This window comes from Xiphophorus hellerii, chromosome 6, assembly GCF_003331165.1.
Source record: "Xiphophorus hellerii strain 12219 chromosome 6, Xiphophorus_hellerii-4.1, whole genome shotgun sequence".
NCBI lineage: Eukaryota > Metazoa > Chordata > Actinopteri > Cyprinodontiformes > Poeciliidae > Xiphophorus > Xiphophorus hellerii.
The window spans coordinates 23669551-23697498 of NC_045677.1; the positions used below are offsets into that span (position 1 = coordinate 23669551).

The 27948-nt window shown below is 39.8% G+C and overlaps 1 protein-coding gene across 2 annotated transcripts in view; it reads right to left on the reverse strand.

The window, feature by feature from the left end:
- Positions 1–510: 510 nt before the first annotated feature.
- The window catches only part of zfyve9a (zinc finger, FYVE domain containing 9a), a 42387-nt gene continuing 14949 nt past the window's right edge, over positions 511–27948 (reverse strand). Inside the window, exons 4-19 of one of the 2 annotated variants that reach the window (XM_032564953.1) lie at positions 26539–27869; positions 24855–24954; positions 22892–23068; positions 21915–22078; positions 17419–17527; positions 16986–17108; positions 15524–15679; positions 13881–14105; positions 12042–12124; positions 11817–11921; positions 8918–9068; positions 7895–7975; positions 6942–7104; positions 5892–5997; positions 4642–4818; positions 511–3864 (exon numbers count right to left, since the gene is read on the reverse strand). In XM_032564953.1, the coding sequence (XP_032420844.1) occupies positions 3703–3864; positions 4642–4818; positions 5892–5997; positions 6942–7104; positions 7895–7975; positions 8918–9068; positions 11817–11921; positions 12042–12124; positions 13881–14105; positions 15524–15679; positions 16986–17108; positions 17419–17527; positions 21915–22078; positions 22892–23068; positions 24855–24954; positions 26539–27869 (3413 nt within the window). In that variant the 3' untranslated portion in view covers positions 511–3702. Of the gene's footprint in view, positions 3865–4641; positions 4819–5891; positions 5998–6941; positions 7105–7894; positions 7976–8917; positions 9069–11816; positions 11922–12041; positions 12125–13880; positions 14106–15523; positions 15680–16985; positions 17109–17397; positions 17528–21914; positions 22079–22891; positions 23069–24854; positions 24955–26538; positions 27870–27948 lie in introns of both variants that reach the window. The other variant, XM_032564952.1, reaches the window with a different exon arrangement.

Below are 27948 nucleotides of genomic sequence, written 5' to 3' on the forward strand. Positions count from 1 at the left end.
AGTGCATTTTTCAGGATTTATTTACTGTTAAAATGCACAAAAAAAGCTGATTTTTGTCTCCGTTTTGCATGCAGTGTTTTCAGAGTTTTGGACAGAAACATTTTTTACTTTTACAACAGAAACAAAATGCTACTTTTCTGGTTAAATTGCACCTTTAGCGTCGGGGATTTCTGACATATTGCACATATCTGAAGACGTCACTGTAAACGAAGACTCGGGGGGGGGGGGGAAAGAATCGGTTTGTTTTGGGGCAGCATGAAACCGAATGACGATCACAGGAAGTCAACCAGGAAGTGGCGATTGTTTCACCTTTTTATCACGATTACAGAACCTCCTAAAACACCTGATGGTAAGAAATGATCCGTTTCTAATGGGAAATGTTGGCTCTTCTGCAGATTTTCAACAGATTGTCAAACGTTCTGATTCAACAGATGAGAAGAATCTCACGAGTAGATGGAGAATGTCACACTGAATGATTACTGTACAGACTTTTGATTTAAAAAAAAAAAATTTCTCTGTTGGTGGGGAAACGGAAACGGGAAGAATACATTCGTAGTTTTCATCCGCAGGTCCGAGCCGCCGCTGGACGGACCCGATCTCTGCGTAGCTGCACTGCGAACGGCTGGAGCGTCTCCGGAGCTGCAGAGATTTTGATTTCGGGGTTTTTTGGAAGGAAGCAGAACGCGGAGCGGAGATACATTCAGCCTCGGATCAGTCAGTGAATTTCTGAAATTACCTTTTCCTCCCTTTTCCTCAACTTAAATGGCTTAGACTCCAGTGCACTGCTTCTGCAATTCGTTTTTATATCTCTTTATATATATATATATATATACTGTATATGTTTATACATTTTTAACAGTTGTTCGCATAATTTGAAAAGACTAAATGAAATGCAGCTGAAGTACGGCGGGACTTTTGTATGAGGACACAGACAATAGCGTAGGGAAGAAATGGCTCCACTTTAAAAAATATATACAAGTCTATGCAGAATTTGGTGACGATGAGTAAAGCTTAAAGTTAAGCTGACGAATCTTCTTCCCTTGACGACGCTCTGCTGCAGGCACTGAGCACCATGGTGCGAAAAAAACGTCTCTCCTCACGAACGCACCGTCCTCCACCTCCAACGGTTCCTTCAGCAGCATCCGTGCTACACAGAGGCAGGTTTTTACCCAGAATGCATCGCTTCATCTGGCTGACACAGTGACATCGGAGCAAACGTCCGATAAGAAGCAGAGGAGCCGTCGGGTCTGTCCGAAAAGCCACACCGAAAGCCTCAAACTAATATAATCACACAGCTATTAAGTTCATTTTTTTATGTCTTCCAGAGTTTTGTGATTTTTTTTTAATGACATCAAAAAGCAGATTTTTTTTATGCTAATTTAGAAATATTTGCGCGTATACTAAATATTACTTTACTACTGGAACCGGACATAAAGTAAAGAAAGACAACACTGACACCTGCTGGTGAGAGTTGTCACTTAAACCCTCTTTTTGTCATTTTTTTGATGAAAATTTGCAATAAACTCACAGTTATGCATTAGGACAAAAAAATTTGGGGATTTGTTGATTTTTACATGAAAAATTATAACAGGTTGACGATAAAAATTGCATTGACAAAACAATATTTAAGCACACAATTATTTTTTTCTTATGTCTTGCGAGAGTTTGGGGGGGCCACAAAGTAACTTATGGAGGGCCAGATTTGGCCCCCAGGCAAGTGTTAAGTTTCACTGGGAGATTATTTGACTTAACAGAAGCTTGTACATGTTGCTGAAAAGATACTTGTAAATTAGTTTCCACCTTATTTCAAGTCTAAGATATTCGCACTGGAAACTAACAGATAATTGGTCGGATTCTGTGTTTTTGCAGTGAGATCGAACCTTTAACCTGGGACCTAAAAACACCCCACTGTTAAAACATTGTGGCGAAACGGCCCAGTCAAAGTCACGTGGAGAAACGTGAAAACTGATGTGCAGAGATGCTCCTCTGTCCGATATGAAATCTGTGCTTACGTCCAAAATATCTGCAGCTGTAACCGCAGCATTACGGTTCTATAAAGCATCCAGAGGCTGAATTAGTGATTAAAACATTAAATCTGGCAGATTTTACTTCTAAATCATCAAATTTCTACAAATTTCTCTTTTTTTGGTGGTGGTGGTAAAAAATCTCCTTTGCCAAAAAATGAAGTTGATGAAATTATACTCTACTTTGTGTTTGTCCATCACATAAAATCCTAATAAAACATAAATTAGTTTATGTTTGTATTGTGGAAAAGCTGGATACTTTGGCAACGCACTGTGTATTTTTATATAAATTACCACAAAATAAATTTAGATTTCACGAGAAATAATAAAAATTAGCATCTGATTTAAAAAAATTTTTAAAGTGGGTTTTTTATTTGGATTAGTAAAGTTAATTAATTGGAGCCTAACGACGTTAACGAGCATTTAATTGGCCTCAGTTCATCTTTGAGTTTTAATAAAACTGACCAATCGGTTTATTAAACCTGAGTGAAGTTCTTCCCCCGTCTTCTCCAGATCTAACAGAACGAGTGTCAAATGTTTTTCTTTGTGCCGCTATCATTTAAAAAATATAGAAAATAACTTCCAGAGGTCATCATCAATATCTGCAAATCCAAAGCAGCACAAACTAGATTTTTGCTGCACAAACGTAGCCGAGTTGATTGAGTTTGTGAATGTGAGTGAGAGGCCGGTTGACCTCTGATGACCTGTGCAAACTTACGGCACAAATGAAACATTTTACAGCGATTTTTGTCAGATTGGAAGAAGATGGAGGGGCTGGTTGACCTTGCTCGACCTCTGGAAATATCTTTGAAATCGTACTGGCACAAATCTAAATCTTTGCAGCACAACGCAGCACAAACGTTTGACACCAATTATGTGTCTGGGTAATGTGATGAGTCTGCTTGACCTTGAGACATTTAAACTTCCATTAATGTCTTCAACGCAAAAGCAGCACAAATTAATTTTTGCTGCACAAACGTAACTGAGTTGACTGACATCGAATTTAGTCTGACTTGAGGAAGTTGGTGGAGGGGCTGGTTGACCTTTTATGACCTCTGGAAACATTTATTATCTTTGAAATGATAGCGGCACAAATGAAAATCTTTGCAGCACAAACCAATTATGTTGGCTCTGGGTAATGTGAGGGGGCTTGTTGACTGTTTGCTGTGAAGATATTAATGAACATTTAGATATCAAAAGCAGCACAAACGTAACATTTTTGCTGCACTAATCCAGCCGAGATGATTGGCATAAAATTTAGTCTGACTTGAAGGAGTTGGCTGGTTGACCTTTCATGACCTCTGGAAACATTTGTTAAAATCTTTAAATTGATAGCGGCACCAATGAAATGTTTTGCAGCACAAAAGTTTGACACCAACTTGTTTAGATTTGAAGAAGGTGGCGGGGCGAACTTCACTCGGGTGTTTATGAATTTAACCCTTCGGAGGCCAGAGCGTGGCGGTCAGGACAGACTCTCTGCTCTGAGCTTCACCTCTGGATGGAAGCAGACGGCGGAGGATGCATAGGTTGGACTGGAGGAATGCTACCTGGACCGGACCGGCACAGTTTTCTGGTTCTTTTTGAGGCGCGAATGGTTGGAGGGAGATGGGAGGAGGACCAGGCTGTGAGATGGTGCTAAAAAAGAAAGAAAGAAGAAGTCTGCGAGTGTTTGTGTCTCCTAGGAGATGATCTCCAGGATGTAGAAGACGAGCTCCATGATGACGGGGCCTTCGCTCAGCTGACACGCCCCGTTGTGGATGACGGGGATCAGGGCGCTGTCCAGGTCGCTCAGGTACTGAGGGAGGAGGGGCTGGCCGTTACTTCCTGCCAGGTAACCCACCTGAAAAAAGAAAGAACGAGAGAAAGAGACAGATTGAGACAGATTGAGAGAGAGAGAGGACAGAAACATCAGAACTAGAACCGAAATCTGATGTTAATTTCAATATTAAAACTTAACTAAAAGCATCAAATGTTTTCAGATGAAGTTTGACCTAAATTCTTCTTTTTATTGATGAGAACAGATGAAATATGTTTTCTTCAATAATAAGAAAACTGGATGTTTTTCAGGAAAACTTGCAATACAACATTAGAAGTTTTGAATCTAGCATCCCGTTCCTCCACACACACAAAAAGGATTTGTTTATTTAAAAATAGTTGACAATTTATTGTTGACAAAACATTTTTGGTGATTTTAGTTTTTGAAAATAAAGTTAAAGTTTTTTTTTTTTTTACTATTTTATTTGATTTATTTTGTGCTTATCATGTCTTATGTTTATCAAGGTTTTTGTCTTGGAGTGGTTGTGAGGTGAGGAAACTAATTTAAATTCTTCTCTTATTCATGTGTTTTATTTATTTTTGTTTTGTTTTACCTTGAGGCAACACTGGATTTTTTTTGTTTTGTTAAAAAAAAATAAAATAAAATTTGTGAGAAAAAGTTTGGACTTTAAAAATAGCAACATTTAAGAGCATAGAAATTCATTTCTACTGCCGGAGTTTCTGTCGTTCTCCAGCAGTTGTATAAAACAATCGACCCGGATCTCAGCCCGGTCGGCTGAGATCCGGGTCCAAACGGCTCCCTGAGGACGACGACGCGGCGGCGGCGGCGGCTTCGTCCTACCTGGTCGGAGTCGAGTGTGACCCTCAGGCCGAGCTTGGCCATGCCGTCCTCCTTCAGAAGCTTGAGGTGCGGACACAGCGCCATGCAGAACGCCCGCGCCACGTTCTCCACCAGCCGGCTGTGGTCGGCCGGGTCGCTGAGCCCGCTGGGCTGGTCCTCGCTCTGCAGGAAGAACACCTGAGGAAAACACACGCACCTTAAACGCACCGCAGAGTTTAGCTTTATCTTTTTTTAAATTAACTTTTTCTCTTTATTTTCAGGGTTTTTTAAATCCTTGAATTTCATTGATGTGTTTGGAAAATGCTTGATATTTTAAGACATTTTATAATAAAGAACAATCTAACATTTGATTAAAAGCCCAAATTTGCAACTAGACATTAGTAATGAATAATAACATAAGGATGTAAACATATTCATACTTCTCCACTGTAACTGTTTAAAGATAAAAAAAAAAAGTTTAAAATTTAAATTTGGAAAACATCATGTACAGTTGTAACCAGGCATTTTCATACACTTAATAAAAAACATTATTTTTCTCGCTGTCTGAAGTTAAATCAGACTAATTTTCTCTAGTTTTAGGTCAGTAATATTATTTCTATTTGCTAAATGCCAGGAAACTTGAGAACATTTTTTAGATTTTTTTCTTAAGCATTTAATTTGAGCACGTTTCAATGTAATGAACATTTAATATTCCTAATGGCTCAGTGACTTATTGACTTAAATAAAGGTTGGTTTATGTTTTTGTTACATTAAATAGCACTTTTGAAATTGGCGGATTTTTGTGTGTGTGTGTAAAATTAGTGTTTTGTTATTGGACTAGTCTTGTGTTTAGGATGTGAGAGAAACATTTCAAAACATGAAATTCTGTTATGTTTTAGCTTACACAGAATACTATCATATTATTTTTTTAATAACAGTAAAAAAATTATATCCAATAGTGAACTGAAAGTGTATTTTATTAGTTCACTCGTATTGTTTTTATCTCCAAAGGTGTGAAGCTGGAAAAGTTTGATAACTTGCCTTGAAAGTGCTTGAATTTTATTGTAGAAAAAGTTTTAAAACTTTGTATTTTTCTTTTAAATTTCCTTCATTTGTAAAATTTGAACTTTCTGAGTTTTTAGACCTGCAGCCTCGTGGGACGAAGGTAAAAATGGTAGAACGTTTGTTCCTGGGAGATCTGCCTGCTGGCCTGGATTTTCTGCAGTAAACTGGACAGTGTGTGTGTGTCGGTGTGTGTGTGTGTGTTTTACCTCGGTCCAGCGGATGACTTTGCCGTTGGCTTTGAACTCGGAGCCGTGGAAGATCTTCACGCTGGTGATGGACTCCATGGATTTCCCGTCGATCGGGCTGATGACGCTGAGGAGAAAAAAAAACATTGCCGTTTGTCTACAAAGATAATTAAACCAGTCGGATTCCAGGGGAGACGCAATTTAACACAATTCATCTCCAGAGTGCTGTTGGGCAAGGCAGCTGCTCCTGTGGAGCTTTTATGAGCTCAAAATCAGTCGGGCTTTTTTTCCCATGGAGCGCCGAAGCATTAATGAATAAATATTCCACTGGTTAGCTGCTCAAAAACGCAATTTTTAGAAAATAAATGTGTGTCTTTCACAGGAGCAGAGAACCCAAAAAATTTACTCAAGTAAAAGTAAAAAGTCACAAGTCTAAGAAATTACTCAAGTAAGAGCAAAAAAGTATTTGGTAAAAAGTCTACTCAAGTATTGAGTAACTGATCAAATTAGCAATCATTTAACAGTTAAAAAGTACGCAATAAGACGGACCAAAATATAAAGTTAAGTGGAAATTTTGGTATTTTAAAAGACCAAAATGGCAATAATTTATATCAGTAACAAAAAATAACGAAATCATTCAAAATAAAATGTTTCCAAATCAGTTTCATTCAATAAAAAAACTTAAGAAACTTTAACAAAAACTGCAGGTGTGTGTCTGGATCTGGTGAATTTTTGGTTAAAATGATGTTTGTTTATCATTCAGTGGGTAGAAAATCCGGAAATTTTACTCAAAAGTAAAAATACTTCATAATAAAATTACTCAAGTAAAACTAAAAAGTACAGCGTAGTAAAAATACTCCTAAAAGTAAATTTTTTCAAAAAAGTTACTGAAGTAAATGTAACTATTTACAATCCAACTCAAGTATTTAAATTGGTTTGCTGCTTTAATAAGACTTCTGTAAAACCGATCATTTAATTATCTGAATGTAATTGTTATTTGAGTTTTTATATTAGAAACTGTGAATCTTAATTATCCGAAAGACTAAAATCCCTTTTCTCTCCTCGTCTCACCCTTTGTTGAAGTTTTGGTCGTCTTCAGTCCACAGGATGTGGACGAGCTCCGGGTTCTCCTCCTGCTCCGCCTTTCCGCAGGTTATGGTGAAGTCCTTCATGTCCCTCAGGGCTTGCCGTAGAGAGTCCATGGTCTCTGCGGTGATCTGGATCATCACACCATCTTAAGCAGAGATCAAATGAATTAGTAACACTTAATGATGTTGAAAGAAACCGTTTTGTTTTAACAGCTCAAGACTTTACAGATTGTTTGGTTTATTTGCCCTCAGAGAGCAAAAAAGGGCAGCATTAACTGTACTTGGTGCCGGATTCATTTATAATATGAAATAAACCAGAAATTGCAAGATTTCATGGATTATCACCCAAATTTTTACCACTTTTAAGCTTCAAGTTTGTATGAATTGTAGAAAGCAAAAAATTATAATACTTGCTTCAGTTTTTTTTAGTTAATCTTATGAGATCTCATCTTTTTGTCTTGTTCCTGCGGTGTAAATCCAGTTTATTACGTCTAAACTGGAGTCCCACAGGGCTCCGTACTGGGTCCACTCTTCTTTTGTACGTTTGTCAAACTATAAGTTTTAAGGCGAGAACTTACATTTAAGACTTGCATGAGCTTTAATACTTTCTTACCTCCCATTAAAGTTAAATAAAACTTTGTCAACTTATATTAGTTACTGTTTGATAATCTGGTCTAACACAAACCCTAAAACTCTGTATGTTATTAAGCGCTAAACATGTTACAAAAGAAACCTATTCCGATTACGTTCCAAGCTGAAGAAAAATCTGAAATTATAAAAGATTTAAAGCTTCGCTGTGAGTAAGACAAGCTGATAAAATGCTACTAAGAAAAACAACCTATAAAGCGGCAATAAATCTGAATATAAGAGGATGTGTGAATGTTTTTATATTTTCCTTTAAGCCATCAGGTATTTTTATTCACATTTTTTCCTCACCTTCTACTATGCTGGTCTTAGCCAAGAAACCGGACGAGGCTTTCAACGCACCACTGAAAACAAAGAAGCAGGATCCAGTAACTGAAGAAACAGAGAAAAAACAGAAGAAATAAACAAGGTCAGTTCAGATTTACTAAAAACTACTGAGATGTTAAACTGAGAGCAGAAAGGAGAATAATTTCACAGGCAAGTAAATGTGGCGCCTTTAAGACAACAAACGGGACACAAAACACGGGAAGAGATGAGGGACAAACACTGCAAAAACAAAATATCGGGTAGTTTCGGTCTAGTATAGACTGGAAATATATTTACACTTAAAATAAGACAAAACTAACTGAAACGCAACTTTTCAGCAAGATGTAGGCGCTTTTTTAAGTGAATAATTACTCAGCATTGGTGAAAAAGTATGTTACACTGGCAGATTATTTCTAGGTAGCAAATTTTGTGGACGATAAATTGCCCCGGAAGTCATTGCGATAAATCATAATATTGTTTCGAGACAAATTTCAAGGAATAGAATGCCATTAATAATGCAAAAACACTTTCTCAAAGATCAATAAACTTTAAATTCAAATCAAAAGTTAACAGTGGAAGTGGAAGACATTTTAAATATCCAAACTAAATAACAAAACAACAGAAACAATAAAATAATTTATTATGAGGTCTCTGAAAACAAAACGGTCCTTAAAAAAAAACAGCCTGTTGAGACCAAAACACCAGATTAAAAACTTTTATGATCCAGTTTTTGGTAGAAAGAGATAAAAATGTTAAATCATGCAATTAACCATATGATTGACTGATTAATTGCTTATTGCAACAGGCTTAATTATTTTTACTAAAACAAGACATTTTCCCAGATATAAGTGAAATAATCTGCCACAGAAAGTAGTTTTTTTTCTTAAAACCACCTCCTATATTTTGCTGGAAAGTTACTTATGAGTTGGTTTTGTCTAATTTCAATAGCACTAAGATATTTACAGTAGAATCTCGACAAACTACTTGGTTAGACTTTGTGTTTTTCACCTTTGCGCGGCTGATGATGGATGCTGATGGCCTGCGTCTGGTAGTTCCCGTCGTCGTTCTGGACGCAGACCAGATGGGAGTCGGCCCGTTCGTTGAAACACGCCCCCATGGCCAGAACGTGCTCGTTGGACTTATTCATGGCCTTCATCAGCTGCAAGGACACACAACGCACAGCGTGACCAACCGGGTAAAGGCGTCAAAGTGACTTTCTGGTTAAGCCTAATTGCTTCTGGTGCAGATCTCGGTTGAACGGGAGGAACGTCGATGACAGATTGCAGAAAAACTCAAAGACAGAGCTGGATTTCAGTTCCTTGTATTAATCCTGCTTCTGTTTGCCAATCCGAAATAAAACTGAAAATCTGCAGGGCTTTAACCGCTCACTGCGTTAAACGCTGCAGAGCGGCGGTTCGCTCTTCGCTTTGCTGACTTCCCATCTGTCAGCGCGGCGGCAGCCAAACTCCAACGCTGACGCTCATTCGCGCCCCGCAGGCGACACTTTATCGCACGTGGGCAGCTTAGAGGCCCAACGCTCAGCTGCAGGGGAAACCGCGCAGATTTGCATGCATCACCTAAACACAGAACTGTGTGTGGATAAAACACACACTGATGTTTTCTTCCATGCATCACCTAAACACAGAACTGTGTGTGGATAAAACACACACTGATGTTTTCTTCCATGCATCACCTAAACACAGAACTGTGTGTGGATAAAACACACACTGATGTTTTCTTCCATGCATCACCTAAACACAGAACTGTGTGTGGATAAAACACACACTGATGTTTTCAGTCTGTCAAAAATCTGCTGGCTGAAAATATTCAGTTTAATCTTTGGTGTGAAATCACACGATGAAACGATTAATCGGATTACTTGTGATTAATCGCCAACTGGAGTATGCAGACTATAAAACAGGGGTGTCCAAAGTGTGGCCCGGGGGCCTTTTGTGGCCCTTGAAATGATTTTCGATCGGCCCCCAATAAAAAACAGTAAAAATTTGACCAACAAAATAAAAAATTATTTGTTTTTATTCTAACAAGGCAACAGACTAAAGCATTTTGTCTTTTTTATGTTTTGGAAAAGGAAGATTTAAAAAAAACAACAACAAAAAAGAAAAAACACTAAATTCACTGCGGAGCATCATGAATTAAGCTCTAATTGTTTTTTTCTACAAGAATAAAAAGATAGAAAATAAAAACTTATATAAAAGTATTATACATATATAAAATACGTTCAACTCGACCTCATATGTTCACTATTTATCTAGTTTTGTGGATGACTTGCAGTGGTTTTAGTCCTCAATTTTTAGAAAACCAAATTTTCCCTTTAAAGGAGACGTGATATTGAATAAAGTTTGGAAATGGTCAAATTCTTTCCCCATCTTTAGTCACACCTGAAAACATTTGAGGCCATTGTTGGAGTCACAGCGAGCGCGTGTGGTATGAAAACACATAACTCTCAAAGTACACACCGTCCTTGAGACTCTCCTTATCCGTAGAGCAGGAAACCGCCAGCTCATTTGGTAACCATAGCAACGTGTCCAATCGTGACCGGGGACACTTCTGTGCCTGAGCGCTGCTTCACGCTGCAACATCTTATTAAAAATGAATGACAGAGTCTAGTCAGCTAGAAAAACTGTGTCAAGCTTGTTGTTTTGTTTTTCTGCTTCTGCCTGAATTATAAATTTAAACGATGTAACCGACCAGCCGAGTAAAAAAACCCAAAAAAAACAACAGTATCGTCATTTTTAGCATCAATTTATGGATTTATGAAGAGGATGTTAAATATTTTTGATGGGCGATATAACCTCAAATTGGTATTGTTATAGTGAAGGGTAAATAAATGTATTTTTATCTGTTGCAGTATGGAGGTTTGCTAAATTTATTAGTGCAAACCAATGGTCAGTGTGACGCTGCCAAGTTTAAATTTAAAAATAGTCCCTAAAAGTACAGAAAGTTTCAGACTGAACAAGTTATCAGATAAAGAAAACTGCAGTTTTCAAATGATAACTTGACTTATTAGAAGCAAGTTAACCAAGCCTTATGTGAAAAAGAAGCTGCATTCTTCACCAACTCAAAATTAAGGCTTTTTAAAGACCATTATGAATTAAATTTAAGACCTTCATCACGGCAGAAATGCATCTTTCATATAGCAGAAGTGTCAAGTTTTTTTGCACAAAGTGCACCTAGCATCATGTGAGTTCCAACAAAAGTAAGGCGGTGGCGAAGACAAACGTTGCCCAGCCAACTAGCGATAAAGTTGCACTTTACCCACGATAGATGCAAAAAAGCTAGCTAGCTAGATAGCCAGGATACATCAATGGCCTCGAGTTGCAGAAAGCAATGAAGATTTCTGTGTGCGACTCAAACGTCTGCCTGAAAGAAAAGTCTTGTGAGAAAAATAAACGACACATGCACGATTAAATAGCCCTGTCATGAGAAAATTAAAGAATTATTATTAAAGTATTTAAGACCATCTTACACTTCTTAAATTAATTTAAGACATTTCAAGGCCTTAATTTTAGATGCCTTTATGTATTACTTTTTGTAAGGATGCGGACACCCTAGATGACTTTTTTAAAATGATATCTGATCAACTCAATTGGACTGAAGTCCAAACTTTGATTAGGCCTGTCAAACCGATTTTGTTTGTTTTTAGCCATACAGACGTGGATCGGTTGTGGTGCTTCGGAACATTGTTTTGCTACATAACCCAAGTTCTCCTGGTTGATCCATGTTTCCATAAATTATGGGAAGTCTGAGTCCTGAAAAGATGAATCAGCAGCAGACCATTACTCTACCACCACCGAGTTTTAACAGCCGTCTCTGATACGCTGCAGTTTGGATCAAACTGGAATGTCCACACAAAAAGGTTCCCGAAGGGAAACATTTAGACACTCACCTCATTGTATCGATTGCTGGGGATCTTAATGCTCGTCTTCCTCACCTCCATGTCCACAACCAGACCTTTCACCACCGGCAGAGTGTACTGGTAGTTACGGAAATCCTGTAAAAGAGACGACCGTATTATTTTGTTTTATCAACATATACAAACAGGTTCATTTTAAATGGTGTTTTCAGGTAGTTTGCTTAAATAACAGAGAAAAAAAGTGGGAAAGTCACTTACTGCTAGCAGATTCATGATGGTGTGCCCGGTCTCTCCAAATAGAGGTTTCCTGAAGCGAACGCTGAACAGTGGACACGGATAAACTGCAAGAGCAAATAAATAACACCAAGTTAAAACTCCAATGCACTCCATCACATCCGATTTAGCAGTTATGTAATTATTGTATCACTTTCCAGAGCAAAAAGCAACAGAATAGTTAAGAAAACTATTTGTTATTGTGACACATGACAGGTTTCTGCTGGTTTCACCAACTAAAATTTAAGACCATTATGAATGAAATTTAAGACCTGTATTACAACATAAATATGCGACCTTCGTCCAGCCAACTCTCAATAAATTTGCACTTACACACAATAAACATAAAAAAGCTAGATAGCAGGTAAAGGTGTGTTAGCAGTGAGTTAGCGGTAGCCTCAACTGTCTCAACGTGTAAAGCAATGAAGATGTCTGCGTGCGACTCAAACTTTTGTATGACCGAAAAGTCCCTCGAGAAAAAAACAAACATTGAATATACACAAGATAAGACAAAATTTAAGACCTGTGATTCATATAGTAAGAACAAACTTTTAAAAATTAATTTCAGGCTTTTGAAGATTACTATGATTGGAATTTAAGACCTATATCACGAGACAAATTTATGAACTTCATAAAGTTCATAAAGAGAGGCTCTGGTTTCTTCTACTGACAATAAATTTGCACTTACACATAACAGATGCAAAAAACGCTTGCTAGCTAGCAAGGGTATGTTAGCAGTGAGTTAGCAGAAGTCTGACAGAAAAAGGAGGAAAAAACAAAAACAAAACATTGAATATACAAGATTAATGACATAAAAAATGAAGACCTGTGATTAACATATTAAAGGCCAATTTACTTAAAAAAAATAAATAAATAAATTTTTTAAAGACTTTTTAAGGCCTTAATTTTTTGGGGCACAAATTTCTGACTATTTTTGAGTGAGGTTGACCTAATTAGAAATCTGAGAAAGTAAGCTCCTAACTTTCAAAAGAAGAATCCAGCTTCTTCTTAATCTTCTTAAACTACTATTTTCAACTTCATCTCATCCAGCAGCTGGAAAACGATCCCACTAAACGCCGTTTTGGCCTCAGTATGCAGAATCCTAGAGCGAACCTGCCTTGTGTGGGTCAGGCCTTCAAGAGGCGACCATCTTGACAACAGCAGCGTTTGTGCTGCGGATTAATTTCTTGGTGATTCCAGCAGTTTGTGTTGAAAACGTGTCTTTGTTAATGTATTCCAGCCGGAGTTGCAGGATGCAGGCTAATGGCTTAAGAGAGCGCGGCGGAGCTCTGAGCTGGCAGGTCTGACTGCGAGAAAAGAGGATTCTGAGGAGAAGAAGAGCCTCTCTGACAAATCTGCACACCAGCTTTCCAGATTCATGAGACACTGCAGAAAAATGGAAGCATAACAGCTGCCTGCTTTAAAATGATACAAAACATCAAGAGAGGCTCTGGTTTCTGCAATCATTTAACAAGTTCATTGCAAATACACAAAATCTTACCAAGTATATTTTCTAGTGCAAATATCTTAGCGCACTTAAAATAAGAAAATTAATTTACAGGCAACTTTTCAGGTAGATATTGGAATTTGCTTTAAGCAAATAAATCCTTAATATTGATGAAAAAGTAGTAGCTCCATTGGAAGAATAGAGTTGCTTTTGAACCGTAATAATTGAAACACTAACATTTTGATGTGTAAAGACTGCACTTGGCAAAATGTAATGTTTTAATTATTGATTTTAGTGTTTTTATTATGTAAAGCACTTTGAACTGCCTTGTTGAAATGTTTTCTACATATAAACTTGATTGATTGATCCAAACTCACATCGGTACTCTGCTCCCAGCCGCAACATGAGGCGGATCGGGAAGACCTTGGCCCACGGCGTCTCCCACTTCTGGATGAGGATACCAAAGAGGTAGGGCGGGTTGGGCAGCAGCAGGTCCTGCAGCGACTGGAAGGACGGGCTGATGTAGAGGAAGCCGCCGTGCTCCTTGCTGCCCAGGAAGCTCTGGGTGAAGAACGAGTGACTCAGGTGGCTCAGCACGTTGCCTGGTGGCCAGAGGGAGGAAGAGCCGTCAGTCAGCAGACAGCACAGCGAGCGGCTGAAGCTCTCTGAAGCCAGCACGTCCTCCAAACGCCTGACTGACGGCGGCTTAATGAAGATCAACGCACACAATATGACTGCCTTCCAGCAGCTGACACGGCCCTGATGCAAATATGAAACAGAAAACCGCCTGAGGAAAGCGAGCCGTCACAGTCGGCTCATATTAGCAGTTTTTACTGTGCAGCGTATGGATGTAAAGAAACAAAACAAAAACGTGACATCCGGACAATAATGCTGGAGGTAAACGGGCAGTTGACGGGAATGTACTCTCAGGGAAACAATCAGATTAATCATAAAATAATAATCGGTAAAAATAATCCATTTTTACAGACCGAAAAAAACACTACTTTCTGAAATGGCAACATATTCAGAGCAGTAATTAATCTGAAACTAATAAAAAAGAATATTATGCATTTAAGATTAAAAAAAAAAAGAAAGGCTTCTATGTGTCTGTAAATATGCAAATATGTTCACCTGGTTCAAATTCTGTAAAAAATAAATTAATAAACAAATAAATAAAAAAATCTTAAACACCTTTTGTTATCCAATTATTGATCAGTTACCCGAAAAAATAATCAATAAATCAACCATATTGATAAGTCAAGCAGAAAGAGCTCAGCTTTTCACAGGTTAATGCTAAAAGTATTTTTTAAGCTGCAGATGAATCCTTTGCTATAAATGATCAAGCGTTCACATAGGCCTGCCTCAATAACCAATAAATCAATTAATCAGACGATAAATAAAAATGAACTCAATCATTTCCACTTGAATGATTTGTTATTTTTCCTCTATTCTGTCTTTCTAACAAAAACTGGATGATAAAACTCTTCAGTCTGTTGCTTTGGACTCAACTAGCCCTTTTTTTCCAAGGATAACTTCGTTTTTGTAGAGACTTTATAATTCATTGTATTTGTTGTTTCATTTATTTTGGATATTTAAAATCTCTTCCAGTTTCAAATGGTCAATACAATACAATGTGTTCCATTTATGCCATTTACATTATATGTAAAATGGTCTCCAAACAACGATATTATTGTGTATCACAATAATTTCTGCTAAATTTGTTATTACAGGTCAAGCGTTCACTACAGGAATGATGTGTTGTTGCATTTTAGGCAATGACATGTTTATTTCCTTAACTAAAAAATTAACTGAACTGTTTATTTGCCTCTTTTAATGTCTTTCTAAAATCTTATGAAAAAAGGCTAAAGTGGGTAAATGAAAGATCTCCAGAATGTGGCAATTTGTTTCATCCGATAAATCGTGACAATAATCAATACCTAAAAAATGTGTTAGTTGCGGTCCTAAAACAAGGTGAGCTCTACTCTTTGTAACTCTTGTAGAGCCGTGGCGAATTTCTCACCGCTTAGGGCTTCTTGGTAGAGCTGCACAAAGTGTGTGAAGATGTCTTTGGGGATGGTTTTCTCGTCGGGTAGACACTGGAGCAGAATGACGACCTCGGCTTGGCCGACGGCGTGCATGCCTTTAGTCGTCACGTACCAGCACTTCCTGTTGACATCTGAGAGTTAAAGAGAAAAAAAACCTGGTCAGGGCAATGAACTTAATACCAGGATCAGTAGAGTTTCTGCAGGTTTCACCATCCTTAAAATATATAAATCTTTTTAAAACCATTATGAATGGAATTTAAGACCTATATTCACAGATATAGATGCAAAAAAGCCAGCTAGCTAGCTGGTAACATACACTTGCTAGTTAATTAGATAGTAACAGTAGCCTCAAGTATCTAGAGCAGGGGTATCAAACTCATTTAGAGCCATATCAAAAATCTGAATGTTCTTAAAGGGCCGGTTGTGCCAGTATATGTTGATAAAACCAATTAAATTGTTAAAATATTAATAAATAGCTGTTCCTCCAGGATTCTGTGATTGTTTTAGTGGTTTCTTATAATCAGAATTCCAGATTTTGTGGTGCCAATTTAGAAATGTTTGTAAGAAATTTTTTACAATATTTGCGCTCATATATGGTGTTAAATGTGACTTTTTTTTTATTACTCATATCAATTGCAGACAATAACTTGACATCAAGAAAGGCTGAGGCAGCAGTCACTTAAACTCAATGTTTCTGGCCAATTTAGAGAAAATTTGCAGTAAAATCAGGAAAAAAATGTGGAGATTTGTTGATTTTCTGTGAATTTCGCAGAAGTGTGAAAAACTGGATGGAATTATTGATGTAATTTTGATTTTAAAGGCCCACATAAAAAGCTACAAAGGCCAGATTTGGCCGCCAGGCCTCGAGTTTGACACGTGGTCAAGAGAATGCAATGATGTCTGAGACCAACTCAAAGTTTTTACCTGACAGATAAGTCCTGAAAAAAAGAGAATACATAGAAAATGCAAGATTAAATAGTCTTGTAAAGACAACATTAACAAAATAAAGACCTACTTACTTTTTGTAAATGATTAACATGTTTTAGTTACATGAATTTCAGACTTTAAATGATTCACAGACACTCTGCAGTAGAGAAAATAAAAAGCTGTTAAACCAAGAAGCAAGAAAAACGTTTGCAAAACATTTGGACTGAACTGAAATAAAATGTGTAGCAAATCCTCTGCAGAAGTAAAATCCAGTCATATCTTCTCAATTTTTCAGTTTTGCCCAGTTTACTTTTATTTGAACTGGTTTGATTTATAACATTGTATATAAAGGACTAGTTTTGTATAAAAACAAGTATGTATATTAAGGCAGGAATTTGTGTTTTTATGATGTAAAGCACCTTGGACTGCTGCTGCTGAAATGTGCTACACAAATAAACTTGATTGATTTATAAATGTGTAACATTTAATGAGGGTGTAAACATGACTCACAGTTGACCAGCTTGACCATGGCTAGCAGGTTAGCATTGAGCACGAACACCAGGGGGTCCAGGCCTCCCTCCTCCAACTGCTGCATGAGGACGATCTCCGACGGTCTCTCCTCCACGGCGTAATCTGCGGGAGATTCAGAGCGCTAAAGTCAGATCAACAGGAAGAAAACAGCCGGAGCGAGACAGAGATTCAAAGAAGAAGTCCTGCTGTCTCTGGTTAGAACAACAGAACAGCTTCCACATCGTTTAAGCATCGCCTCAGCGTTCCCGTGAAAAAAGCTTCTCCCCTTTCTGTTGGCAATGAGTGGTGCAAAACATGAGCGGTGACACAAAGGCCATGAGGAGCACACTAAACGGACACAAACACAGCAGCAATGAGGAGGCAGCAGAATGGTGAGGATGAAGGCAAGCACCTGTGATGTGGCCTCCCGTACCTCCTTTGACTCCGGTGGAGATGAGGATGGGAGGGAGCCCGTCCTCCGGGATCAGGCTGAGGGAGCTGCCCACGGGGCTGCCCGCCGGCGCAGCGGGGGTCTGGGCCGCCTGCAGGGTGGAGAGGAAGGGGTAGTTAGGCTACAATCACACCTGAAGTGACCCAAATGTGACCTCTATCTGATCTTTTCATGGCAGTCTGAACAACACAGATTGGATTTTTTCACGTATCGGACGGACGGAATTTGGTGAATACCAATTTTTTTTGTCTGAAATATTGCTAAAAGTGGCAAGAAAGTGGGTGAGGTGACTAATGTTAACAGACACAAACTGGTGGACCGCTCTGTCAGTCAAACCACTCTCAGAAGAGGACAGTGGGTGATTTTTACACTTTTGCTGAGGTAGATCAGACCTGCTTCACATGTAAGTATCGGTTGATCACCAATCTCCTAAAATTAAGAAAATCATCTTGGATAAATCAGTGCACCCCTAATAATAAATCCATTCCTAATCTTTTTCTAAATCTGGGGTCGGGTCGCGGAGGCAGCAGCCTAGGACCTCCAGACTTTCCCCAGCAGCCTGGTCCAAGTTCAGATTAGTGGAAGAAAAACATTTAGTGTCAAACCTAATTGGCATCTTCTGTTTATTCCCCTGTCCCCACTGAGTTTCTTTCTACCGCCACATGGCCAGTTTGCCAGAAATTGGCCAGAATTGGATTACCTAATGCAACGTCACTTGAGATAATTTGAGCATGAAACGTCTCTCAGCTGAGCCACATGAAATTTATTGCTTTCTGCAACAAAACTCACTTGGACAGCTGGCATTCAGCAGCTGTTCACTCCAAACAAATACAAAGGCTTTGCTGTAGGAATACTTTTACATGAGGATAGTCTCATTAATGGTCCAACCAAGAACAATATGTCTCAACGTTAAGCTTTTAAGTGCTACATCATTTGTAATTCTCTTCATTTTAACATGCTTAACATATTACAGTCGGTTATGGAGGCAGGATTTCCTGAGTAAAGAGCTCATTCACTGCAAAACCACAAATTTTATCAAGTATCTTTAGTCTAGTTTCTAGTGCAAATATCGTAATACATTTGAAATAAGAAAAGTAACACATAGAATAACCTTTTACTTTCAGCAAAATATAGGTGTTTGTTTTAAGTCAATAATTCCTTAATATTGATGAAGTTCTAGTTCCACTGGCAGATTATTAGGCCCGAGCAGCAAAGCGCTGCGAAGGCCTATTGTATCTGTACTGTTTATTATTACGATTCTTCCCACCTCTTCGTGTGCCTTTTTGGGGGCTTTATCATATTCAAAAACTCACCAAACTTGGCGGTGGCGACTAGAAAATTTAAAAATTTTGAATTTTAAGGTTGTCGCAAAAATCGCAAAAAAAATTGCTCAACGGCGGCAACTAGCAATTTTCTGTTGACACAATGGTATGAACGTATTTCATCGTAGAGACATGAAATTTGGTACACTTGTAGAGCTCCCCAAAAGACTCAGAACTTACATTTAATGTTATTAGCCAACTATCACAGGAAGTCGGCCATTTTGTCTTGAACGTCCATTTTTTACCTCGATTTTGACGTTTACAGCCTTCGTATTTGATCGAACTCCTCCTAGGGATTTCGATTGATCGACTTCAAACTTGGTCAGTCTGATCATAAGGCATGTTTAATTTAAAGTTATCAAATTGGTGAGTTTTGGAGTATGTTGAAGGGGGGTTAGCAGGGGTCAAAGTTCACCTACTCGCCATGAAACACGAAACTCTTATATTTCCTATATAAAAACACATAGAGGGACCAAACTTTCAGTGATTGATTGTCATAAGATGTCCTAAAATACCCTGTGGTGAAATGATGACATCACTTAAGCCACGCCCCCTGAGAACAGGAAGTGTCATGTTTTACTGTGAACGGTCGCTATCTTAGCCCTTTGACCTAATCAACATGAAACTGTGTCCAGAGACAGAAGACATGTTGGTGTGTTGTGGATTCCAACCCCGACCTGCTGCGATGAAGCAGGTGGGCGTGGCGGCGTTGCGAACGCCGTCGAATTTCGTTTGGCTCTGAATTCCACAATTTCGGGCCCAGCTGCTCCAAACTCACTAGGATGGATCCTTGTACACCCACCGACAGGAATTCATAACAAAATTTGGTGGGCGTGGCCTAATTTCTCTATATCGACCCCTAGAGTATTTTAAATGAACAGCCCTATGCCATGCTTTATCCTAGAATTACGAAACTTGGTACATATGTGTAGCTTGTCAGGACGTACAAAAAAGTCTATTAGAGCCATGGTCGAAACCCAACAGGAAGTCGGCCATTTTGTATTGAAGGTCCATTTTGGACCTCGATTTTGACGTTTACAGCCTTTGCATTTGATCGAACTCCTCCTAGGGATTTCGATTGATCGGCTTCAAACTTGGTCAGTCTGATCATAAGGCATGTCTGATTTAAAGTTATCAAATTGGTGACTGTATGAGCTTGCTGAAGGGGGGTTACCAGGGGTCAAAGTTCACCTACTCGCCATGAAACACGAAACTCTTATATTTCCTATACAAAAACACAGAGAGGGACCAAACTTTCATTGATTGATTGTCATCGGGTGTCCTAAAATACCCTGTGGTGAAATTATTTTTTTAAGTAGGCCACGCCCCCTGAGAACAGGAAGTGTCATGTTTTACTGTGAACGGTCGCTATCTTAGCCCTTTGACCTAATCAACATGAAACTGTGTCCAGAGACAGAAGACATGTTGGTGTGTTGAGTATTCCAACCCCGACCGGCTGCGATGAAGCAGGTGGGCGTGGCGGCGTTGCGAACGCCGTCGAATTTCGTTTGGCTCTGAATTCCACAATTTCGGGCCCAGCTGCTTCAAACTCACTAGGATGGATCCTTGTAGACCCACCGACAGGAATTCATAACAAAATTTGGTGGGCGTGGCCTAATTTCTCTATACGGTCCCCTAGAATATTTTAAAAAATCAGCCCCAAGCGATGCTTTAACTTAGAACTACGAAACTTGGTAGACATGTGTATCTTGTCAGGACGTACAAAAAAGTCTCTTGGAGCCATGCTCTAAACCCAACAGGAAGTCGGCCATTTTAGATTGAAGTTCATTTGACCTCGATTTTGACATTTAGAGCCTTCGTATTTGATCGAACTCCTCCTTGGGATTTCGATTGATCGGCTTCAAACTCGGTCAGTCTGATCATAAGGCATGTCTGATTTAAAGTTATCAATATGGTGAGTTTTGGAGCATGTTGAAGCGGGGTTAGCAGGGCTCAAAGTTCCCCTGTGATCGACTGTGTAATATGTAATTACAAAGGGGTTCCTTTGTCATTCCGTAGGGCAATGCTGCCCTCTGGTGTCGAATTACTGAAATTACTGAAATAGTTTCATTATTTCAGTAATTCGACACCAGAGGACAGCATTGCCCTACGGAATGACAGAGTTCAATTTTGTAATGTAGGAAAAAATTAAAAATTTGTAATTCTACTGTGAACGGTCGATAGCTTCTGCACCAAACTTTGCACGAGTGACCCTGGCGGGATCCCTGACGACCCTATGTCATCATATTATGGCGTCATCTAAGCCCCGCCCCCTCAGAACAGGAAGTGTCTTTTTTTTCCTTGGAAAGCTCCGTTTATGGCTCTCTTGACCTAATCAAGGTAATTCGGATGATGAGCTCTGTCAATGCTCGCTTCTGGCTGAACCGTGTGGGTGTGGCCAAATGGCGAATATCAGTCCCTCGCCATATGCATACGTTTGGCTCTAATTCACACATAGATCATCCGATTGGCGCCAAACTGGATATGTATGACCTTTGTTCACCTCTAAAGAGCCCAACGGGTTTGAGACGTAATTTGACTCCACTGCGCCCCCTAAGTTAATACATCGGCCGTATCTCCTCGACGCATCGACCGATCTGCACCAGATTTTTTGACAGTCGTCGGGGAGCGCCGCCGAACGCATTCACGCGTGTCGCCCGGTGGACGGGCGGGGAAAATGCGCGACAGCTTCTGCGGCGGCTAGCGGGCGGCGGTGCTGGAAACTGCGGCAGAGCTTCCGCGGTGGGGAGCGGGCTGCGGCTCTGGAAAACGCGCGACAGCTTCTGCGGTGGCCGGAACCCCCGCGGTGGCCAATAGGCCGGAGCGGCGCTTGCTGCGAGGGCCGCCCGAGGCTGCTTGCAGCTTTAATTTCATTTATAACATGTGAAAATGTTTTGTTATAAGTGAAATAATCTGCCAGTGGAAATGCTACATTTTAATCAACACTAAGGAATTAATGACTCAATACAAGCTCCTATTTATTGCAGAAAGGTTACTTGTAAGTTAGTTTTGTCTTATTTCAAGTGCATTAAAATATTTGCACTAGAATCTACACTAAAACACTTGATAAAATGTTGTGTTTTTGCAGTGTTGTGACTCCCTGTATTCATCCGTTTGAGCTAAGCTATTAGCATGAGTCGGGGATACTGAACTCACCTCTGAGGCCTCCGGCGTGGCGGCCTTGTTGGAGCAGGTGGAGGCGACCCGTGACCGCGAGGACGCCGAGCCGGAGGACGGCGGTTTGGAGGATTCTGCTGCGTCTCCGTTTGGAAGAACCCCGTCGGCAAACCAAACCCTCCTCTGGTCCCGCGACAGGGAGCCTAAACAGGAAACAAACACAAAACGTATAAAATATAAGGGCGAATAATCCATCAGTTATTTTAGGGATTAATCAAATATTTTTTATTCATTTAGGTTAAAAAATAAAGTCTTTTTTAGGGCTGCAATTATTATTTTAGAAAGCAATTGTTCTTACACTGACGATTAATTGGTTGAAAAAAATTGCCACATTTTTCATTCAACCACCTTTTTTATACATTGTTAGAAATATATAACTGCAAATAATTTATTTTCAAAATGAGAAAATAAATATTTTATGCAATAACATAACATGCTGTTCATTTATAGAAAAGGAGGCTAAAATATATATACATTTCCAACACAAAGATGTAAAAAGCTCAGTAATTTCTGCTTTCATTTATCAATACAGTCTAGGGCTGATCTGTTTATTAATTCATTTATTTATTTTTGATTAGCTGATTAATAATTGGAGAGAAAAAGGCGCTAATAGGATTTTTTTAACGATAATTTTAATCAAATGAAACTAAAATTATGACATTTATGGAGTTTTTGGTAGAACATATTTACAGACAAAGAGTTACTTTTTTATCTTTAATAAAACAATTATATGTTTTCTGTACAGTATTACATTATTTAAAGTCAAGGTGACAATTAATTACTAAATCACTTAATGATAATTTTAATAAACGATTAATCACGATTAATCGTTTCAGCCCTAAAAATATATATTCATTTCAGGCCCATTTGTTGGTTTTTCCATCTACAGGGATAGAATATCATTGCAAAAGGATATAAATAACAGCTTCTTATTCTCCTGCTGGTGAGGAACGTACCTTCATTGCCAGATTGCTTCAGGACTCCCACGGGCACCATGACAGTGGGGGGCGGCGAGCTGAGGACCCCGGACGCTTGCGCCTGCTGCAGGGGGGGGATGGTGGAGCAGTACTCTGCCGGGTTGTTCGGGTTTGGACTCTGATTGACTGCAGTAGCCGGCGTCTCCGCTGATTGAACTGACAACAACAGAACACAACATCCAAAAATATAAAGCAGTAAGCTAGAGATTTATAAACATCCAAACATCCAATATTTCTTGTCTAGACTAAGAAATATCGACATGGGCGTGCCGTGGTGGCGGAGGGGTTAGCGCCACCCACATTCAGGCAAAACGTAGCCTCGACGAGGCTGTCGCGGGTTCGACTCCCGGACCCGACGACAATTACCACATGTCTTCCCCCCTCTCCTTCCCCCTTTCCTGTCAGCCTACTTTGAAAAAAAAACAAAGGGACACTAGAGCCCACAAAAAGACCCCTTGCGGGGCGATAAAAAAAAAAAGAAATATCGACATGTTTAGATATATCTGATTTTTGATTGTAATTTATTGATTTCTCCTCTAATTTTGGGTGATGTCAAGAAGCCATAGGCCTTCAATTTGTTATTGTGCCAAATTACATCCACAAATATTAACACATTTTACTGGGATTTAAAATGAACAACAGACCAACACAAACTAGGGTCATTCATTGACAGTAAATCTGGTAGCTTTAAATTAAATCATGGCTGACACATGGTGGAGGAAGCATCATGCTGTGGGTTGGAAAGATTTTGAAAGTATTCAAAAATACTTTCAAAACGAAATGTCAACTCATATTATCTACGTTTGAATAAAGAGTTGTTGAAGATGTTAATGATTGTGGGCAGGAAGGATCTCCTGTAGCAGTCTGTACTACAGTGTATCTGAAGAAGTCTCTGACTGAAGACACACAAATTTGTCTGTAATGTTTTTCATTTTGTAAAAAAAATGAATTCTCCTTTCCATCTTCAACTCCAGAGGTTCCAGAACCGAACCGGTTTTCTTTATCAGCTTATTTAGATTTTAAGTCCCAGGTTCTGATGCTGCCACTCCAACAGATGATGGCAGAAGAGATTATCCTCTCTACCACAGATTTCTCGAAGATAAAACCACATGTCCAGGGTAACATCACCCTCATAGTGAAACACGGTGATGGCAGCACCATCCGGTAAAAACGTGGGTCAAAGTAAACCATAAATCTGATTAGGAATATTTACCAGTGTGTTGGATTTAATGTTGAGATGCAGAGTTAGGTTGTAACTAGTTACATTTATTTGAGTAACTCTTCTTTAAAAAGTACTTTTCAGAGCATGTTTACTCTTACTAGAGTAAAATGTCTGGATCCTCTTCCCACTGAGAGTAACTTCACTGAATGAAAAAGAACATTCACCAGAGAGACACACACTTGCAATTTTTATCAAAGATTCATAAGTTTTATATTGAAATAAACTGATTTTGTAAAAATTTTACTTTTGCCTGATGTCATTTTGTAATTTGTATGATTTATTTTCATTTTGGTCTTTAAAATACCAACATTTTCCTTTATATTTTGGTCCGTCTGATGCTGTAATGTTTAAATAATAAATGATTAATGTGTTATCACTCAGTGCTTCAGGCGCCTTTTTACCAAATCCTTTTTTAACTTTTAAGTAATTTCTTGGACAGCTATATTTTACTTATTTAAGTAAAAATATGTTTAAGTAGTGCTACTCTTACTCGAACACTTTACTCTCCTCTGTTGAGATGCCATCCAGTTGGTATGATGTTGAGAATTGGCAAAAATACTTCTTTTTGCAAAGACTAGATTCTCTTCTCCAGTTTTTCTTTGTGAGAAATGTTGAAAACAGTGTATCTTCTGCTTTCTAACTCCTAATTAAGCATTACTTTGTGTTGAAATGAGACAAAATGTGAAACATGTCAAACAGATAAGTGTGATTGTTGCTCACCATTTGTCAGGGCAGAATGACAGGTGACACAAACGCGGGCCTCCTTCCTGTCCATGTAGAGCAGCTTACACTTCAGGCTGCAACACGCTGCACAGAACACCTTAAAGAGACCAACACTGCATCAACACATTGCACTTTAAATAAACATTTCACAAACTAAACCAGAGCCCCCTGTGTGCTGCAAGGTTTTACTGTGACCTTTGACCTTCCTGGGATGATAATGCTGCATCTACTGTTTATAGCTGCCATGCAGGTGTTACTATTGCTGCAGCGCCGGCTCCTCCCAGCTCAACTGGCAGAGCCAGAGTGTTTGTTTACCACCTTGGGAAATTAAGTAGCGCTCCGCCCAGTTATCCAGTGCGGTGTCAGCGACCGCATGCTGCATTTACAGCAGCACGGACGCCATGCGTGGGCGGTCCTTACGCCAGCTGCAAACAAATAACGACTGAAAGTGCATCTAATTTGAATTTCCTTTCCCTATGCTAATTATTTTGTTTCTTCTTTTAGGTTACATACAGCTCTGGAAAAAATTAAGAGACCATTTAAAATGATCAGTTTCTCTGATTTTACTTTTTATGTCTATGTTTGAGTAAAATGAACATTGTTCTATTATTCTATGAACTGCTGACATCTCTGAAATTCCAAGCAAAAATGTCATTTTTATTAGCAGAAAATGAGAAATTGTCATAACGAATAAGAAGCAGTGCTTTCAGACTTCAAATAACGCAGAGAAAACAAGTTCATATTTATTTAGAAACTACAATACTAATGTTTTAACTCAGGAAGAGTTCAGGAATCAATATTTGGTGTAAAAACCATGAGGTTTTCTTTTTTAAAGGTTTTATTGGCTCTAGTGGCCTTTATTTGATAGTTAATTGACAGGAAAGTGGGTAATGGGAAGCAATGCTTCAAAGGTTGCCAGGCTGGGAATTGAACCTGTGACAGCCACGTCGAGGACTAAGGCCTCCATATGTGGGTTGAGCTTAACCCCTGCACATCCAACCATGAGGTTTTCAATGGGGTTCAGTGCAGCGATCTTTAAAAAGCCAGAGCTGATGATTACGATTTTAGCCAATAATGGCTCTTCGTTGTTTCCAGAGCTATATGTTCTTTTTAGATCTGCAACCAGCAATTATTTGAGTAAGCGATTAATCTATAGATTAATCGGATTTAAAAATTGTCACGTTTTTCATTCAATTACCTAATTCTTTGTTTTTTACAAAATTATACATACTTTTTTAAATGAGTAAATAACCATTTTATTGCCTAAAGTACAACAACATTCCTTTAGTGTACATTTGATCATTTGTAGCAAAAAATGCTACAAATGATGTTCACTCAACATGTAAAAAACTCAGCACTTTCTGCTTTACTAATAGATTAGTAATATCAATATAGGATATTACTAATCTACTGACTATTATTTGGAGTAACCAGTTAATAATTGAATAGAAATAGAAGTTTAATGGGAGTTTTTTTTTTTTTTTACAGAATCTGAACCAGGTGAAGCTAAAACTGCCACTTGAGTAGTTTTGGCTTTATTTCTGTTACTTTTCAGAAAATGGCTTTTTTTTCAGTATTTAGAGGAGCAGCTGTGCAGGATGTAAGTGGATGTTTTAAGTCTCCCTGGGAAGCGGGGCTCTGCTGTAATGGCCGCCTCTAACCGAGTTAAAGCAGCGCTGACCTTGCCGCAGGCCCTGCAGTGGTGCCTCCTCTTGGTGAAGGTGAACTTGACGTCACATTTCATGCAGACCGGGGCCTGCGAGTCAGGCACCCACACAGGAGCCACCTCTCCCAGCGAGCTGGCGGCCTTCCTGCACAGCGCCCCCTGCTGCCCGGCCTGAAGGTCGTTGTCAGGACTCTCAGACACCGTCAGCGATGGAGAGCGGGTTCCTCCATTTCCATTGAGCGAACTCTGGCCCGTCCCACCTGGCGCCGGGTCGGTGGGCGTGCCTCTGCAGCAGCGGCTGTCCATGTTCTTGTTCTTGGCGCTGAGCTGGTTCTGGACCTGGCCGGACAGCGGCTGCGGGATCTGCAGCTTGAGGCTGACCGGCTGCTTGGGCCGCGCTCCTCCGTAGGGAACGCTCACCGGCTGCAGCCGGCTGTTGTTCAGTTTTGTTTGGACGCCGCCGGACCCGGCCGCTCCGCCGTCGCTCAGCTCCTGCTTGCTCTCCTCCATCTCCTTCTCTTCGGTCACAGAGTCCTCCTTGGATGGGACAGGAGACGGAGAAAAGTCCTCAGTGTCCTCCGCTTCGTTGACCTTTAAGTTGCTTCCATTCTCCATCTCCAGACCGTTAGGAAGGATTCCAGTTCTAACTTTCTGCTCCATTTGTCCATTTTCAGCGCATTTTCTCCCCTCCTGCTCATCCTGCGCTCCGTCCCTGCCATGAGGAGACAAACTGTTCTCCTCAACCTCCGCTTGGACACTCTGACTCCCATTCACACTTCCTCCAAGCTCCTCAGAATTTATACTTTTTTGTTCCTGCTCAAAGTCCTGCAAAACAGCAGAACGGTTCTCATCTTTCAACTCTCCTCCATTTTGAGTCACATGTGGAGGATTATCCTCGGAAAGAGTCCGTTCCTCTGCTAATCCCATCTCAAACGTGAAGCAAGAGCCTCCACCGCCCACTGATGAAGGTTCCTCCTTGTTACCAACGTGGACCTCAGCAGGAGAACCGGTCTGTGGGCATCCTGTGCAGCCGTTCTCCACAACGCCGCATGGCGAGACGTCGTCGGCGCCCACCAGCTTGCCGATGTTGGGCTGAGGGAGAGGCGGGCTGTGGACGTCCGCCGGCCTCTCCTCCGCCCAGGCTTGATGCTCAGGACCCGCCGACCTTTTGGGGTCGGGTCCTGAGGAGGTGCTGGACGGGTCGGGAAGGGTCTTGAAGGGCAGCGGGCTCTCCCGGGGGCTGATGTCTGCGTGGGCCAGAGCGGGATTCAGGGAGAGCATGTGGGCGGGTGGAGCCAGGATCTGTGTCCACTTAGCGTCCGAGAGAATTGACGTGTCCGTCTCATCTGCAAAACAAAAAAAACCTCTTTATTTCCACCTGCAGCTTCAAATGTAAAAATATTTGCATCACTTGTGATTGTAACA